General features: G+C 34.9%; 1 protein-coding gene across 3 annotated transcripts in view; it reads right to left on the minus strand.

Moving 5' to 3' along the window:
- Positions 1 to 20,344, minus strand: part of LOC138711948 (uncharacterized) — an 84,971-nt gene that overhangs the window by 54,829 nt on the left and 9,798 nt on the right. For 2 of the 3 annotated variants that reach the window (XM_069843250.1, XM_069843251.1), the window contains exons 3-4: positions 12,617 to 12,715; positions 725 to 3,345 (exon numbers count right to left, since the gene is read on the minus strand). In XM_069843250.1, the coding sequence (XP_069699351.1) occupies positions 1,965 to 3,345; positions 12,617 to 12,715 (1,480 nt within the window). In that variant the 3' untranslated portion in view covers positions 725 to 1,964. The remainder of the gene's footprint in view (positions 1 to 724; positions 3,346 to 12,616; positions 12,716 to 20,344) is intronic. The other variant, XM_069843252.1, reaches the window with a different exon arrangement.

Raw genomic sequence — 20,344 nt, forward strand, 5'->3', positions numbered from 1 at the left:
GGAAAGAATTTTTCTCCATTAGTATCTACGTGAAAGTCATAATTGATTACACAGTATATTATATATAGAGGGTGGAAGTGAAATAACCTTGCTTGGAAATTGAAAGGGACTATAGGGTACACGTAAATGAATAGAAAACCTATATTAAGTTTTGTGATTAAATGCACTGTTAACTAGAAAATTAAGTTTGAAGTTTCAGCAGTCCGGAAACATCGCCGCGAACATACGCTTCTCGTGATACAGATGTAAGAGATCAACGAACTCGGTGTGTATCGCTAGATGAGCTGTTTTCTGGCGCTGTGTTGCAACCAACTCGCATGTGCAGTGGCTTGAATTTACGTCTTTATAAAATTAAATTTACAGGAGAACCGTCCACACACTTCTGAAATACGCCATAAGAATAAATTATTCTTTATTAGTTTTCCTATTGTTATTGATAAAAATCTCGATCCTACTCGCAATAGTTACCGAATAAGAGGTTGTTAAATACTTGAGAAAAACATTTTTTTTCTAAAAAAAAAAAACTATTAACTTTCCACCAATATGATATTATAGTTGTTTGTTACATACAACAAGAGCTATTTGCTCTGAAGATCTGCAAGACTATTTCACTTCCACTATATATATATATATATATATATATATATATATATATATATATATATATATATATATATATATATATATATATATATAACTTTACATTAAGAGCTGTTCAACTGACCTCCTAGTACCACAACTTGGGCAGTCAGGATCACCTGATTTCCTGTTATGGCAGCTACGTTTGCGTGCAGGCAGCGACGAAGTTTTCTCGTCCATTGGAGCTAGCCAGTACACCAGCTCCATGAGTTCACTCCACAGAAAGAAATCTAGAGGATTCTGATCAGACGACCTCGGTGACCAAAACAGGCATTCTCCGCGACCTATCCGCCGTCGCTGAGTAGTCTTCAGAAGGCAAGTCCTTGTGAAGCAACGTACCGGTCCACACGTTTATTCTCCAGCGAATCTCGTGACCCCGTAATCTCTCAGGATGCGGTTTCTTGTAGGGTCACTCATAACCGCTGTTGAATTTAAATAGAAATTCCCTTGAGAATAATTCCTCAACAAATCACAATCGCCAATGACAAATTGAGGTAGCATGCATCGTAGAGAATTTGTCTCTAGAATATGCTGAACTAGCTTTTATCTTTACGAGCATAGACCGATCTCTGTCAGAAACTAATGCAATAAGTTGTACTGTACTCGGAATTTTCGATCTATCTGTTGGCTGATCGACGTGGGATCCTCGGATAGAAGTGCCAGTAACTTCAACTCCAATGAGGAGGGCCACATTTATATAGTCATTCCGAAATTACTGAAGTGATTTAAGAAAGTACAGACGACTCTGTCAGGCTTAGAGTTATTCTTACATCGAAACTTGATTTAAAACCTCGTTAACGTCAAGAAATATGACGAGTCGTATTTTAAATTTGGATTAAATTGCAAGTTTAGTGCAGATTCATATCCTGATTTCTTGACATAATTGTACTATGTGGACAACATTGTACTAACAGTTCAGAAGTCTAATGTAAAATTCGAAAAAATTAGCCCATCACAGATCTGTTGGACCTGAGAGTACAATTGTATAATTGTAGAATTAGCTCAATGGTCTTCCTTTGCCTAAGATTGATATTTTCAAGTATGATTATTATGCTTTCAACTTTAGATATAATATACTGTTCCACAGCAAAAATGTGCCAGGATGACAACAAAGGCAATATTTGTTATAATTTGGCTTTGTGTGCAATATATTTCATCGTTATAATTTTTCTCTCTTTCTCCTTCATTGCTTCTTTATCACTTTATAAAATCTCTGTCAGCAGTCGGAACTTCTAGCGATGCTCAGACTATTAATGGACATTTAGTCCGTTAAATAGATTCGATGAGTGAAATGTCATATCAGGTAAACTTATGACAGGTTTTTTTCAATTAATCCTCTCATAATACTTGTATGGATCATCCAAAGAAGAGTTGTCATTGGCGCTTAAAGAATTCGTTACTTGTAACTGATTTGGGCTGTCTGTTGGTAAATGTGTTGCAATCAGTGGTATTCTTGAGAACCTGTGTTCCATACATTTGTTACTGGAACTATCAGTCATCTCCACTTGTCTCACAGATTTTATCCAATTAGTAAAGAAGTTCACTGATACCAAAGTTATAAACGTAGCAATACCAAACACCAGAGGCATAACAAGGAATATCATAAAAGTCTCAACATTCAAAGACGAAAATTCATCCCATGTACTGGTTCCTACATTATATTCCTTACTTTCGGACATTTCTGCACGCTCTGTGTAAAAAGTATCCACCAAGTTCCTTGTCTTCTTTGTATCACATGGTCTAACCTCTTTTGCGGACGTCCACCATGTCTTGTAAATTCCAGCTTCCAGGCATTTCACAGGTCTGTGATCACCCTCCAATTCTTGTGATCTCCTCCTCTCAGAAAACCAGTTCAATACATACATCAAACTGCAGTCACAGTTCCAGAGATTGTTACCGAGGTCTAAAACAGTCAGCTCTGTAAGATAATCCAGATCTTCTAGCTGAATGTCACGGAGGTGGTTTGAATTGAGATCCAAGTTCTGCAAATTGGGAAGTTCCGAGAATGTAAATGAGTTGAGGGCAGTTAAAGTGCAGAAGCTAAGATCCAAAGAGAGCACAGAAGAAGACTCGAGGATTGGTAAGGCTTCAGGTACATAGACTAGAGGATTTCCCTTCAACGAAACCGCCTCTAAAACAGGATTGTCAGAGAAAATTCTGGAAGAAATAAAACGCAAGCTATTGTAAGCTAGATCAATGCTTCTAAGCTTTTGAAGTTCAGAGAATACTCCAGAGTCAATTACGTCTATCTCATTGAAAGCCATGTTCAAGTCTTCGAGAGCAGTCAAGTATTTGAAGTCGCCTTTTTTGATTCGTGTCAGTTGGTTGTTTGAAATATCCAATGACTGGATAGCGCCTGTGTTGTTCAATCTGGGGATTGCAACTAGGCTGTCGTAATTACAGTTTACAGAAAGACCCACAAAATCATCGAATTCACATATACACTGCGATGGACAGTAGATAATATTCAGCTGTGCAGAAACTGAGACAGGTAGCATCTGATTGATAATCAGAAGCGACGTAAGTACACCTCGAAAGTGTAAGAAATGACTGGTTATAAAAGCTAAAGAATAAAGGAACTTCTTGGTCATATGTGTAAGTAATAAATTTCTTGATGTATTATGTAAGTGATGCTTTGTTTTCTTAATAGTGATAGATTTTTTCCTTCGTCTTTTTGTCTTTCCAGATTCACTGCCACCAGAGGAACTGTAAATTAAAATATAAATAATTAAAAGCATCATCTGATTACCTATATACTTTGTACGTAAGTATATAGAATGTTCAAAATATCTGTAGAAGGTTTTGATAGTAGATAGTTTACATGCTAGTAATTAAAATACTTCTAATAAACATCAGGTCAAAATCAATACCTACGGCTACACGATTATTATTGTTACAGTAAATGTTGTATGTGGTATCCAGTCATTTCTACGCAGTATTCAGCTCTTCGCCACACAGAAACATATGTTACTTCGAAAATTCCGGATTTTGGGAACTCTACTATTACTAATCTAATCATTCATAATCTGCTTATTTAATAACTGCAAGGCATAGAATGGTCCAGCTAAGACACTCTATTTTTCACTGTGATATGTTTAATAATAATTTAATATAAACTAACTTTTGTTATTATGCCACCTCAACACAAAACATATAGTGGGCCAATCAAACAGGAGATTTTAAAAGAATAATATGAAACCTTAAATATTGTATTGAATTAATTTTTATTATGTGAAAATAAATAATATAGTTTGCCTTTTACATGTAACCAGTACTACTTGAAAATGACATCCTTCAAATGCCCTCCATCAACGTAGGCCTACATAATTCTTGTAATCGCTCTTTGAAGTTCCTCATTATACTTTGCAACATTTCGAATGTGATGTTCGAAATTCCTTCACGAATTGCTGTCTTCAGTTGTTAAATGTTACATGGTTTTTTTGCGGACATTTTAGATATCCCCATGTAAATACCCCTATAAAAAATCACATGCACTTAAATCGGGGAAATGTGCAGGCCAGAGAATGTCTCCCGATATGATTCCCAACACAAATACCGTATTTCCATCACAGAGATGGATGCAGTATGTGCTGTTGTACCGTCTTTCTGAAACCAAGTTGATATGTTGAAACGAAAACTTCATCTCAGCCGACCACTCAAAAATTTTGAAACAATATCATATAACGAGCTGCATTAACAGTTTGCGTACAACCATTGGCAGTTTTTTTATCTGGAGGTTTCTTCTTTAATGCTGAGTCTGTTTCTTCTAAATTGCGAACCTAAGTTTTAATCGCATGTGAAGAGGTCACAGTCTCATGACAATGGAGTTGAAAGTGGCGGCGAAACTCCCTACGAGCTGCTTCTGCGCACTGACCATTTAGATACTAAGATTTTACAGCAAAACCTCGTTGCTCGCAACTACAATACTCCATGTTTAATAAATTTCAACAATCAGGCTGAATAACAACAATGAATCTAAGTCTACTAAAATAATCCATGTAACTTTCAAAACAAATTAAAATCTCTCGTTTCTTCGGCTCAACTTGCACTAAGAAGTATACAGATTGTCGTATTTCTTAAACGACTAACCGGTTCTGCATATCTTTGTTACATGAAATTATTTGTTCCGCGAGATGATGATCCTCTTCATTGACGTCAGCAATAAATTATTCGGTACCCGTGGATAAGTCGGGGATGTCAGTTCATTGGCCTGCTCTATCCTCTTTTAACTCCTTATAATTTTTTAGTTGTTAGAACATATTTAAATATTTTGGTGTAAAATAAAGACCAATCAATGACTTTGAGACATTACATTAACGGAGTTTGAAATCCTGTTGGTAGACCTCTTTACGACAAAGAATCAAACAACACTATATAGAAATGACTGACCACATCCTGCAAAAATAATGACAATGGACGGGTAAATTTATGCGAATGATTTATGGACTTATGTTTACTTTAAGTTAATTTACCTTGGTAAAATAATACTATCTACTCTCAAAAACTAAATCCTTTTCTCTAATGTCCTATATGCAATTCATTGTACAGCTTTCGCTACGGAATGATATATCACATTAATTTACATTTTATATATAAGACGTAACTTAAAGTAAAGCACATAACTAACAAATATATAAGATTCAACTAAATACGAGTACAAATCTGATAAGAATAATTATTATGATACAAATTTGTAAAGGTTCTCTTTTTGAACGAGGGTCAAAAAAAGAACTGTAAGAATGTGTATCATAAAATGTTTTTTCTACGATGGCACAAATTCGCATTAAATAAATATTTTAAGTTGTACGGGTTATAAGATCATGATTTTGCGGCCGTCTAAACTCAGAATCATTAAGAAGTAAGTATCCATGGACCTAGAGCCAGTTTTATTCATGATCACAGTTTCATGGCCGTCTAAACCAAATCAAGAAAGAGGTTAGGAAAAGTTGAATGCTATATCTTGTTGCAATGACTACTATAGATGTAATTTCAGAATAATAGGACTAAAATATAAATATGAATGATAAATTTGTTACTTATTTGTGTTTTGTGTACTGCTGTATTTATGTGATGAAAGAACGAGGTAATGTATTAATTTCTTATTGAATAAAATGTGTACATTGAATATTGCATTTTCTTTAGGAGTGCCTGTACCTCTGACTGAGGTTGTGTACATCTATTATCAGGCAGTACATCTCACTTGACTATGTGTCAGAGGAGGAACATGCTTCTACGTCTGACTACTGTAATATGTGTAGCTAGTTGGCGATGCATGCAATGGAGGGGGAAAGGAACTGGCCACCCTACCCCATTACCTCCTGGCCTAGTTGCCTCATAAGTGGTGCATTCTTGGTATCACTTGTGAGGTTCAGACCTGTCTTCGACAGTTTACTAAACAACAACAAAATAAACAGCAGTGCGTAAAGTGATTACTTACCTTTTTTACCCACTTGTGTTTTAAAAGCTCACTTTACACACTGATAACCAGACATAGCATCTTGGGGGCCGATGAGTTAAGTTGACTGCAACACAGAGTATAGGCCTACAATGACACTTAGTTGCTAGTGGCAGAAGGTGGAGGTATATAGAAACATCAAAACTCAAGGAACGTTGTTTACTACTCAATGTGTGTTGACCTTGTAGTTCAGAATCAGGCACGGATCTTTAAGTTTTAATATTATACAACTATGTTGGTCTTCAAATGAACATAAGCACTGCTTGCAAGGAACAATGGGTTACATAAGAACATTTATAAAAAAATTAAATAAAAATATATTAAAATGAAAATAACCTAAATACATCTGTCTTTTTTGATGTAATGCGCTATCATAACATATTTTAAAATAATTAATGTTACACAGAGCCGCAACTTCTTATTTGTGTAATTTTCAATAAAGTGCAAAGACTTTAAAGTGGAGATTTTGTAGTTTAAAGTACGGGATGCCAGCTTTTACCATAATCTCACACAAATCTAGTTAAAATTGTGATTGTTAATTTGAAATGGAATTACCTGTTGGCAGATCTTTACTTTCGTTTTTCGATTTCCTGTGTCTTTTCTAATGTTACAATGTCTCCGTATATATTGCCCTTTGTCATTCCGCATGTTTACGGTAGGCCTACACAGTTTGCAAGTACTCGTAATTGCCCATTCACTTCAAAACACTCTGTTTCAAATTCTGTCACAAATTGAAGTTTCTTAGATCCCATTTTCGTCATGATGTACTACAGATGCACTATCTATGCAGATAAGTACCGTACTGACGAGTAGTTATAAACTAGAGATGAACAACGATCGAGAAAGCGAGGCTAACAGCGCCCGCAAAGCCGAAAACCCGCACGACATTGTTGTTGACGTAAAGTCTGCTTGTGCCGAGATTGATCACTCGCGAAGTCCCGAACGGCAAGTAGCCTTGAATCGTCACAGTTGTTTATGCCTGACTGAACTTCTATCTACGTTGGCAAATATATGTAGCCTATAAACAATCAAGTAGCCTATTTGAAACATCGTCTCTATCTTTCAGTGTATAATAATCCGTACCTCAGTCTTTATTTAATTACTAGGCCCTTATTAAAAGGCTAGGAATTTTCTTTTCATATGTTTGAGATCAAGTGTGCAATCTCAAGTAAAAAGATATTAACGTTATGTTTTATGTTTCTTAGAAATGCAAATGTAAGAATTTTTTTTCTCTTTATATAACCACAGGTAATATCATATAATAGAACCAGAACATTGTGATAACTAAGATACTTCTGTTTTATATTTTAGTCTCATTTAAACATTTATAATGTCATTTATTTCAATTATGTATGTTATTCAAAGTTACAAAATCTTTCCACGCCGACCAAATGCTATTTCGGGAATCATGAGCGAGACTCGAAGCGCACGAGACGAGACGAGACGAGACAATTGCAAAGAGTTTGTAATAATATAACTAGAGACACCAACGGCGCTAGTTTCGCGTACAAAATTGAACCGCTGTTTGGCCGCCATTACAGGGAGTTGATGCTTCGCCGGGATTGCGAGCAGTTCATGCTTATTTGAGGAGTACGAATAAATATAAGTACTTTTGAAGGGAAATAATAAGAAAATGGTGAAATACTGCGCCGCAAATAATTGTTATAACATAGCTTACTATTGTAGGATGACCAGGAAAGCATGCATCTCTTAATATTTGGAAGAATGTTCTAAATGCAGTTCCTCTTTTGAATGCGTTTACGGAATGTCGGAACATTTTTTGGATAAAGTTTTTCCAGAAACACATTAATCAGGTTTATACGATTTATTTCAACAATGTATGTAAGGGTTAGGTGCCATCATATTACAATGGATTATAATAGCAAAGTGCACAAGAAAATCCTCAGACAGCATCTGTATAAAACAGTTTTGTTTCAGAATAAATTAAATCATATATGTTCCAGTTTCGTACAGTATGTACTTCTAGTTTATTGTTGAAAGTATAGCCGATGGCAACCAATTTATTACCACCACCACTATCACAACTTGCCTTGCCACTGCTACTAGTAGGCATACTAATACCACCAATATTAGAGCTACTATTGCCATCAATACTAGGCCTACTATTACCACTATTCATGACACCAATACTAGGCCTACTATTACCACTACTACTAGGCCTACTGTTACTACTACCTACTAAGCCTACTATTACCACTATTCCTAAGCCTACTGTTACTACTACTACTACTACTACTACTACTACTACTACTACTACTACTACTACTACTACTACTAAGCCTCTAATATATCACTACTGCTAGGCCTATTAATATCACTACTACTAGGCCTACTGTTACTATTACTACTAGGCCTACTGTTACTACTACTGCTACTATTGGCCTACTAATATCACTAATACTAGGCCTACTATTACACTACTACTAGGCCTATTGTTACTACTGTTACTACTACTACTACTACTACTACTAGACCTACTAATATCACTAATACTAGGCCTACTATTACCACTACTACTAGGCCTATTGTTACTACTACTACTACTACTACTAGACGTACTACTGCTGCATTAAAAAACCTGTACTGACCTCTAACCTATACTCATCAACTATACAATTATTAGATTGTTTTATGATTATAAAAATTTATTCTTATTATGTTTTAAATCAGTGTTTCCAGAATTTTGATCATCTCATATTTCACCACTAAACATGTTCTGAGCACCATATACCTTCCTCTTCCTTTCCATGAAAGGACAAAAATATAAATTATTTTAAATATTACGGTAGATTTCTATTATTATGGCCTTAAAAATACTGGTAATACTGAAAATTCGTGTTGGTATTGCCATTATTCATTATTTCACTTACTTTTCCCCGAGTATATGTGGGTCATTTAATTTATTTTTTTATAATATCACCATAGATGAATCGTATAATATTTCAATAAATACAGCTCTCCTCTACCATTCATATTTATTTCATCACGATCCATCTTTGGTAAAAGATGTTTAAAATAGTGTCTATCACCAGGCTACATCAATGTATTGTGGTACTGTTTCCGAATTTCGCGCCGCAAGCACTTCCTTTAATGGCGGATGCTAGCTGATTCAATTTGTGACATTTTCCTTGTCTGCCACTCACGGGTATGCGTCTCTAGTAAGTATTACAAACTCTTTGGACAAATGCATCGAACACAGCGAGCGAAAGCGGCAGTTAGTTTTGTTCATCTCTATTACAAACTATATGTAGGCTATGTCGTGGTGAACAAACAGTTGTTTATTTCATAGTGTTCCTTCCCACATAGTCTGTTATGTACAGCTGTCAAAAAAAAAAAAAAAGTGGCCGCACTCGTGAACAGCGAATATTTTCAAAGTCCACTTCGGGTCGCGGCGATGTTACACGATGCATGTGCTTGTACAAGCAGTTCCGGAACTATGAAAGTGTTCCATATCTGCTCCTCGCAGACCAGCGGTAGAGTGCTTGTTTAATGATTCAAAGGTTCTGGGTTCGCGCCTTCTTCAAGATTTCATTTTATTTTTTAATCGTTCTTTAGCGATGTAAATGATATTCAAATTATCATTTATATCCAGTTATCGTTCTTGATGGATATCACGTTATTTATATTTTGTTAACGTTCTTTAGAGATATGAATAAAATTCAAGTCATCATTTGTATTCTGTTATCGTTTTATAACGATATGAATAATAATTATTACTATTGTAGCTACAGTATCTACAATGGGGGTTAGCCCTATTTTACATATGTATGTTAGGGCTATAGTTTTATACACAAAAAATATAAGCATAAAGAGAAATGGAAAAGAAAATTAAATTAGCTTACGCGAAGTAAACAAAACATAAACAATCTGTAAATTAGGCACTGCGATTGCAAAACAAATATCAGTTATCAATTTTAAACATACAAAAACATTAACAACACACATACGTAACACTTCTATAACACAAATATGCAGCTTCCCGTACCATACATCATAAATTAATACACAATAGTCACACAAACACAATCAAACTATAATTACGACATTGCGACGACATCAAGCATCCCATAACTGACTCACATACATAACAAATCAAGCATCCGTTGCAACACATACACTTCAACATAGTAACCACACTTTTAAAAGTTACAAATTTGGCTCGAAGAAGAATAAATAGGACACTGTTACTAATTACTATTCTTCTACAATTTCTTAAATACATCTGTAATAAATCTGTGAAATTCCGATATGAAAATATTCACGTTTTTTATATTGTTATCGTTCTTTAGCGATATAAATAATATTCAAGTTATCATTTATATTCTGTTTTCCTTCATTAGCATTATAAAATAATATTCAAGTTATTTATATTGCTATTGTTCTTTCGCAATATAAATAATCTGTATTTTATGTAAGTAATTATTATAACACAAATAAACATCTTTCTTTGTAAAATAGGTTATTTTATTTAGATAATTAAATAAGTATTATATAATATCTTATATTAATTAAACAAACCGATATTTATCATTTATATTGTGTTATCGTTCTTTAGTGATACTGTATAAATAATATTCAAGTTATTTATATTGTAATCGTTCTTTAGCGATATAAATAACATAAATTTAATATTAGGTTTGGAAAAATCCAGTTGCATAATACTGCTATTAATTTTTCTTTTTGTATTATTACATTATACTGTCTTGAACCACAATAAAATGAAAAGGAGTAACGAGGAATTGAACCTGAGACGTTGACATCTAAATTCCGACGTTCGTCCGCTGAGCTACGAGGGCAAAAGTGTGGAAACATTTTCGGAAAAATTGGCCCAATCACACTCTAAGATTTTCTGATGATTCGTAGAAGCTAGTCCAGGATGCGGGGGGCAAAGGCTAATTGAGATTTCCCGATCTCTGATAGGGTCAAACATCCTGATAGAATTAATATTTAACCCTTGCCGTGACTTTCGGTGAAGTCAGGAGGGCCCAATTAGTCAAATCCACTCTCCTCATCTCCACGCTTGGGCCCCCTGGAATGTAATAAGATGCGAAAGAGATAGTGGTGTGCGGAAAGCAACGGGATGTTACCGCATTTAGGCCTATCCTTCCCAAGAAAAACTGCAAACATGAACAAAGGAAGCTGTTAATAGACCTCTGCGGACCTCTGGAAAAAGAACTAAGGAAGAGACTAGTGAAGTGCTTTGTGTGGAGTGCGGCATTGTATGGGGAAGGAACATGGACATTACGACGAAATGAAGAGAAACGAATTGAAGCATTTGAAATGTGGATGTGGAGAAGAACGGTGCGTGTAAAGTGGACAGACAGAATAAGAAATAAAATTGTGTTTGAAAAAGTGAGTGAAGAAAGAATGATGCTGAAACTGATTAGAAAGATAAAAAGTAACTGGTTGGGTCTCTGGTTGAAAAGAATAATAGACGACATTAGGATATGTGGATCATATGCGGAGAGTAAGAGGAAGGCAGAAAATAGGAAAGATTGGAGATTGCTGGGTTTGCAATGAAAGACCTGCCTATGGACAGAACACTTATGTATGTATGTTCAGAATGCCTGGAATATCGTGTCTAAAAACAGTCGCTATTTGCAAAGACTAGTCAATTCCATGCCCACTCGACTGCAAGATGATCGAGATAAGAGGAAGATAGACTAAATATTGAATTGTGGCTTTTTGTTTTGTTTTTTGAACGCTTAATTGTTTGAATGTTTTAAGGCCGACGCCAGTAAATTTGTTTTGTTTATGCCACGAAAGATATTTTATTGAGAATAAAATCTTTTTTCTTTCCATTTGCAGCCACAATATCATAAAGATAAAGTCATGGCATAATATATTAATGAACCTGATGTTAATTACTAAAATAATCGTAAAAGAGAAAGGAGCCATTATGTATAGTTTGTCTCTCTCAAAAACAGAACAAAAAAGAACATAAAAAGCACGTGGTTGTAGTCGAACGCAGGACCTCATGAATAAGAGGCCTGAACGCTACCATTATGCTATCGATAACACACAGAATACTTCAATTATAACTGTAGATATCAGGCAACGTGGCCCAACAACATGTAACATCGCCTGTCTCCGAATTGTAGCGAAGATACCCGAAGGCAACTTTGTTCCAGGAGAGCGGCCACTTTTTCTTTTGACAGCTGTACATGTGCAGCTCTTGCAGCTATACATAAGCTTATGCTTCAGCATTCAGTTGACTTGCATGCACAGTGTTCCCCTCAATCGGTCCCCAAGATGCTATGTCTGCTGATCATAGTGGATAAAATGCAACTTTACGCACTATCGTAGAAAAAACTAAATAGATACCACAAACTATAGGTATCACGTTAGTTCTTGAGCACTTTTAAAGATTCGACGAGCAAAAACAGAGCGTTTTTTGTTATACTGGCACATTGTGTACGTCAAATACAGCCCTTGTTTCTATAATATTTAACAAAATATTATTTATCTAGTTATAAGAAAACAATCAAAGAAAAGACTTACTCTGCAGAATCAGCTAATGGACAGGAAGTTCTTAAACCGTGGGATGAGCTAGCAGAAAGGCGTCGTTCTTTCATTATTCCCCTCAACCGCAACGGATTCCTGTTGCATGTTTTTATTTATCAGTTAGGCTTTGAAAGCAACGGTCAACTCAGAGAAATCTGATAAATACAAATTATGTTTCTTAACTTAATCTATATTCATTGTTTTCAGTAATTTTATCTCTATGCATTAAGAATAAACATTACAATCTTGATTTAAGAAAAATTACACACTCCATTTTATACAGAATTTAACATTTTCACAGTGCCTTTCACAGATTCTGGTTTAATTATTTTATATTTCAGTCCATTAATGAGAACTTGTGAGTTTATAGACTTAAGAATGTATATATGAGGAGGCGAGACCTGGCATGTGAGATGTGCGAGAGGAGAAAGAATGAGCTGTCAGAAATTGAGTATGTTTCATGGTGGTTAATATTATACGAATCTACCTACACGGAAGTTCATCTCACAAGGCAACCGTCCCAGGTCGTGTAGCTTGAATTTAATGAAAATGCATATTTGAGCTAATTCTTGTTCGTTAAGAAGTGTGATGATAGACGTTCATTTCGCTTTTTCCTCGTTTGCGAAATATAGTGACTTGAAAATCGTTGCTACTTATACCGCTTCTTGCAAGCACTCGGATCCTCGTAGTTCCGCGACACCGTATCACAGCTCTCGCTTTAATTCTCTAGTCAATTGTTTTCTCTTAACTCACATTAATACAGTAGTAGTGAAATTCATGGCATCTTTCACAGATTCGTACACCGTCCAAATCCGTAACTATGCAGCTGGAAGTCTAGGAACACGACGGTACATACTATGCTTTCAAGAACTGAAAGGGGAATTTGAACCTAAAGTAAAACAAGGTAAGTCATTTAATGTCATGGTCGATGCAAGTAGTTCCGGTAAACTGACAAAAAAAATCAAGTGAAAAAATGGTTAAGAGATGTATTTCTCCCAGATGTTAAGAAAGACACGCTACTATTTTTGGATTCCTGGAATGGTCAGATAGAGGGCACTATATTTACTTTCGAAGAAGTAAACAATCATTCACATGGTAAGACAAATAAAACATATTATTCTTCCAAAAACTATCAGATTTGTGCAACCGTTGGATGTGCATTTTTTGTAATTCGAAGGCAATAAGAGCATTTCAGACATAAAATTATCTGTGAAAACATTCCAGACACATTCCACGATAGGCGCTTCATAATGACATTGCATTCTGTTGTGTATCAACAGTTTCATTCACCTGTCCTCAAAAACATGCTAATATACGCGTGGCAGAGGTGTGGATATGTGACGAACAAATATGTGAGAAAATTTGATAACGTTTTTGCAACAATTTTGCATGTTGAAAACAATGTGTGTGTTACAGAAGAGTGTGAAAAAACAGCTTGTATAAAATGTTTGTACTGTTCAATGGCGCTTTGCTTAGACCACTTCATTTCGAATCCATAATGTCATATTTAAGATGAGTCACAAAGTTAATACATATTTTAAATTCAAATTGAATTTGTATTTTTGTATTATATTAATGTGAGTTAAGAGAAAAAGACAATATTAGAGCAGCGTTTCTCAAAGTGTGGGTCGCGACCCCCCTGGGGGGGTCGTGTAAAGAGCTGAGAGGGTCGCGAGATGATTTAGAAAATAAAACAAAAAATGTCTCCTTGACACATTTATGTTGTATTCAGAACATAAACAAAATTGAAAATAAAAATAAAATAAAAAGTTTCAGTAGTTACAGCTAAAGTAAAAAAAAGTAATGCTATAAATGTATCTGTTTTTGAGGAAGTAGCTCCTCAAATCTTTGCTCTGTATTCAATATGCACACAATTGCATCATTTCCAATTTCAAGGAGATTGCTCACTTTTGTTTTGATGGAAATCATAGACTGAAAACTTATTTTGCATAAATACCAGTTTGCAAAAATGCTATCAAAACTGTAAGAGTTTCTTTTGCAAGTTTGAGGTATTCTTATATTCTTTTGATCTAAAACTCATCTACGCTGTGAAAAGATTATACTTTTAACCTTCCATCAGTAAGCACATATTTTAATAACTCTTTTCCTTAATTTTTTTCTGGAATTTCAGCCAGTTGAATGCAACTGTTAGAAACAGATTCAGCATCTATATGTCATTATTATGATTGTTTTGAGTCTCTTCCGGATTGTGCAAAGTTAATTGTATGTCCGCAAAAACAAACTAAGAATTTGTCGTATCATACGATACGTAGCTAAATTTTTCGTCAGTTCTTTAATGCGCTGGAATGAATAGATTTCCTTTTTTTGTCCATTAATGTCTATCAGAAAACAAGTTTCATTATAAATCCGTCGATTTTATCTCTAGCTGTTATGTTTTTTTAGTTGGTTATTTAACGACGCTGTATCAACTACTAGGTTATTTAGCGTCGGTGATATTGGTGATAGCGAGATATTTGGCGAGATGAGGCCGATGATTCGGCATAGATTACCTTGCATTCACATTACGGTTGAAGAAAACCTCGTAAAAACCCAACCAGGTAATCAGCCCAAGTGGGGATCGAACCCGCGCCCGCACACAACTTCAGACCGGCACGCAAGCGCCTTAACCGACTGAGCCACACTGGTGGCTGGCTATTATGTTAACATCTTGGTTTCCCAAGCTACTATTTCAAGTGTCCTAAGCGTTTGAAAAAATATATCAGAAAGAAAGGCCAGTCTAAGAAGCTAAAAATAATTGAAATAGTATATTACGATACAAGGTTGGGAAATTCTATTTACAAAATCGATGAAAAGTTTTTCAATTTCTGAGATGTTGTAATGCTCTTCACAAACGTGTATTAGACCTATACAAAATTTTTTGCACGTTCATATTTTTAAAATTGCAAATACAATATATTTTGCATTGAAAATTTAGAGCAATATTATTCCAAAATCTTCGCAAAACTACACTGTAATAGTAACTAAGTACCAATAGGTGCACTGTAATGAGTCTATTTCAATATAGTTTTATGTTATGAAGAATGGTTTCCATAGCAAAAAGTTTCTTGGTAAGAATTAGCTATAACTTTCAAGGCCTAACAACAATAACTGTAAATACAGCAAAAAAACACGTTCATGCAAAAAATAGGTTTGCATATTACATTCCTCGTCTTGTAGTTATCGACACATTAGAAGTTGGGTGATTTCTACTGCTTTTGAGTAAAATTGTCATTGTTCACGATTTTACAGACATTTGTATTTTTCGAATAGGATTAACTACACCAGAATAAATAAATAAATAAATAAATAAATAAATAAATAAATAAATAAATAAATAAATAAATAAATAAATAAATAAATAAATAAATAAATAAATAAATAATTTTATAACTGATATGGTGATGGGGGGTCGCAAATAAAGTCTCACCCAAAAGTGTGTCGCCGCACCTTCAAAAAGTTTAGGAACCACTGGACTACAACATTAATTAAATTCAAACATCACGACTTGGGACGGCTCCCTTGTCAGACTAAAATCTATCTTCCCTCTCTATACCCGTTGGTGATATAGTCATGCACATGCACATGACAGGGACACAGGATAGATCTTGCCTCTTCTTCTATATCTTCTTTTCGTGTGTCAAGCGATTACATCACTGTATGTGACATATTCCTGTTACACAATCCCTCAGGATGGAAAAAAGAAGTAGTTACGAAGTCAATCTGATAGTTCAGTGCTACGGAGTGATATAATTTTAATTTTGTGAACTTTAGTTCGACTCTCGGCGTTGAATGAAGTTATAATGCGGTGGAGAAAATCGGAAGATGAGGGATTTTCCAGGATTCTCTAGTTTTCCTCAACTTCACAAATGTCGTCTCTCAACACATTTTACTTCGGGTATCGGGTATCTTTTCTCTCATTTCATCTAATTTTATTTCGTCAAAAAAATATGGCAGAAGGTAGGGTACAAAACTTGAGCAATAACATATAGAGATAAAAAAAGAGACAGATGCAACTCTCTAAGTTCACGGTTATGGAACGGTACCGGTCAGAGGCGCCTAGGATGAGATTCAATTCTTTAGCCTGTGTTGGTGTTTCAATAAAGTTGACTACTAGCCAACTGCTAGGGTATTTTTATATTATTTTCGGAGCTAGAAATTCACCGTCATCTCATTAAATTTCTCCCTTCCTCTCAAAAGGTCAGTAAGCACAACAAACGTTAAAGTCACACTACAGAACTTCGTCCGCAACCTTAGGGAATTAAAACAAAAGTAGCTATAAAATGTTCGAAACATTTCATTTCACCACTCACATGTATGAAATACCAAAAAGCTTCAATTCAAACCTCACTTTACGATTGATACACTTAATAGCTTTTAATTCGCTTCGAGGAATATTTTCCCTTAATATCGCAACTAAATGTTTCAGGAGAGTATATCTTAACCTAAAGTTGTGAACTTGTCTCTAAAAGCAATCAACAAATTTTAATCTTCATTTGCATTCTACCATTATGTACTATATTTTTTATCCCTAACATTGTTGACTTATCATAGAAACAGAAGTTTCTTTATTGAATCTTTAATTGTTTATGTAGAAATTTGCAGGTTAATCCCTAAATAGTTTAGGAGATTTTCGAATTTTAAAGAAGCGATTGTGTGATTTTTGTTTAGAAAATGAGAAAAATGAGCTTCATGCAGTGATTAATTATCTCCAAAAATAAAAAAAAAATAACACCCAGCGAAATCTATCAAGAAGTGTGCTGGAAGATGATGCCTCTTCACATCAAGTGATGAAGAATTGGTGCCGCGATTTTAGTTGTGGGTCGACCATAAAACTATGTATATACTAAAAAAATGTTGACCGTGTAAATGATTTATCATGGGAGATCGTCGATTGGTCACTAGATGTTTACTGAAATAAGAGGTTTCCCGAACGGCACAGTTGCAACTATTCTAAATTACTACTCGGATCTTCATCAAGTGTCTGCCAGGTGGGTGTTCAGAATGCTGACTCCGGAAAAAAAGTGCATTTTTCTCTAAAACCAATTTAGTTTTATTCAGGCTGGATCCAATACGTTTTTTGATCTATTTATGATAGTACATTAAGCGGATACATCATCTTTATCCAGAGTCTAAAATGCAAAACATGGAGTGGCAATATCGAGGTTCTCCTCAATCTACGGTACCCATTTCTTACTACTGTGTTCACGGTATAAATAAGCATTAATTTCCATTTTCAAATTTCCATTCAAGACGATGCTAGATGATAAGACAATAATGGAGCACTGTTAAAATGAAAGTGATAGGCTAGACGAAACAAAAGTATTCGAAATAAATCTGCACAAAGCAGTCATGTGTTTAAAACAAATCTCACAGAATATCGCGGAGATTGACCTGTAGTCCCATGCGTACAGACCACAATTAACTGGGCAATAATTAGTTTTGAACAATGAATAATGTGTCATTGCGGTATATGTATCCCATACATTGGGGAATCCTTCTGTAAGTAAAAGACATTTGATAACATACATTAGATATATAAGCTACATTACAAAATGATGAGCTTAAAATATCACAATCATGCTTACATAGAACAAACGAACAACACACGATTCTAGTAAATAAGCTCGGATCAGAAAAACTTTTAATAAATTAGTAGAAACAAAGATCACACAAAAATTCACTTTCATGGAAAATGTTTATCATTGAAAATTAAAAATACTCTGATATGAAATGAATTAAAATGTTTGCAATAATAGTTCATCACATAATTGAGACGGATCTTTAAAAAAAATGCGATTAGTTTGTGTTGGTGATGGTATTGGTGATCAAACACATGTGTACCACTTCAAACAAATACTAACAATAACAACTAATGTATAACTTTCGGGTCACTGTGGTATAACATCGCCGTTTGAGATAATACATGTAAACAAAGGACATTTGCCGAAAATCTACCATGGAGAACTAGGATATAGCCATATACATTACATGATCAAAAACAACAAAATTTCAAGAACATTCTTAATATAAGTAGTAGCTGTAGAAATCTATAGTTATTTGATGAATATTCTGCATACGTTTTACGTAATACTATCTTGCACTAGGTTTCACGCACTCCGCCCATTTAACATATAGGATTAACATAGAAAGCGATATTTTCACATTTTATATGAATTTCGTAAACCATTTTTTGTGAAATGTTAGATAATTTGTTGCTTAGGTATAGCCTAGTATCTGGAACGCCTGGAAGATATATGACCTGAGTATCCTTTGCCAGAAAGGAATAGTGACGTATGTAACGGATAGCCTAATGATAAACATATCAAGAAACCACCTTTGAAAATCAGCCGTGTTAAAAAGTTGAATCAAATTCAACAACACCTACAATAACCTTACTACAGAGACGCGCTATTTATTAGTATATAGCAATTATTATTATTATTATTATTATTATTATTATTATTATTATTATTATTATTATTATTATTATTATTATTATTATTAAACATTACAGTCCTACATTTTCCTTATATTATACAGAGTGTCCCAAAAACAAGAGGCATAACTTCAGGGATCTGTTCTTCATAATATGTAAACAGTGAAAACATTTTCTATGTACATAGATCCGGAAATGCTTGGCTTCCTAGTCATAGGCTTTCACAACACGTGCTAACCGGAATATTATCTCTCTCAAATGATCTATGATACAGTACCCTAGAGGATATGTTCAAAATGTCTAATTTCTGCCTCAAAACAGGCCGCACATCGACGCCTCATGGCCCCTCGAAGACGATACCAAATTCCTAGCGTGTTTCGTATTGTCCATAACCTGCTACCTGCGGAGAGCGCCATATCTCTCACACGAGACGAATATACCAATGGTTTCAGAAATAGGAAGCCAAGAGGCGTGACCTCCATGCTCACCTGACTTAAGTCCTCTGAATTTCTACTTGTGCGGTCATTTAAAAGCACTGGTGTATTCGTCTCCCATGGCAGATTTGGCTACTCTTCACAATCGAAATGTTGTAGGGGATGAGACAAAACGAAACATATCAACAATCTGGATGCGTTTTCGAGGAGTCATGGAACATAGACGTGCAGCCTGTATTGAGTGAGGAGGTGGACATTTTGAACATCTCCTCTAAGATACTGTGAAGAACTAAGTGTCATGGATCACCTAAGGAAGATAAAGTTATTTCGGTTAGCACGTGCTATGAAAGCCTATAAATCGTAAATCAAGCATTTCCGAGGACGTACATATAAACTATTTTCAATATTTACATATGATGAACATATTCCTTAAGCTATGCCGCTTATTTTTGGAACATATTGTACATATTTTACTTTTTGCGTATTATTGTGTCTATTTTCTCCTAGTACATTTATTAATGCCTTCTCGTTGGGCAAGAAATTAATATCTCTTATCAGTGGCGGCTCCTGCATATTTCTTAAGAGGAGGAAAGAAGTCAACAGCACGAAATGACACCTTCTTGAATGAAACACGCTACAAATTAGCCTACATGCATACATGTAAGACCAGGTAGTGTTGAAGTTGGCCTTCCCTTCTGTATAGCAATAATCTGTTCTCGTAAACTGAATCTTCTAAATTGTCCAAAATATATTATACTAGTGGCTTGTGCAGCAAATGCTGCTGCAAACTAAGTTCGTTAGACGTTCAAATAAAAATTTTTCAGACTTATTTTCAATGAAGAATACTTGTCTTTT

The sequence above is a fragment of the Periplaneta americana genome, chromosome 13 (genome assembly GCF_040183065.1).
Source record: "Periplaneta americana isolate PAMFEO1 chromosome 13, P.americana_PAMFEO1_priV1, whole genome shotgun sequence".
Taxonomy (NCBI): Eukaryota; Metazoa; Arthropoda; class Insecta; order Blattodea; family Blattidae; genus Periplaneta; species Periplaneta americana.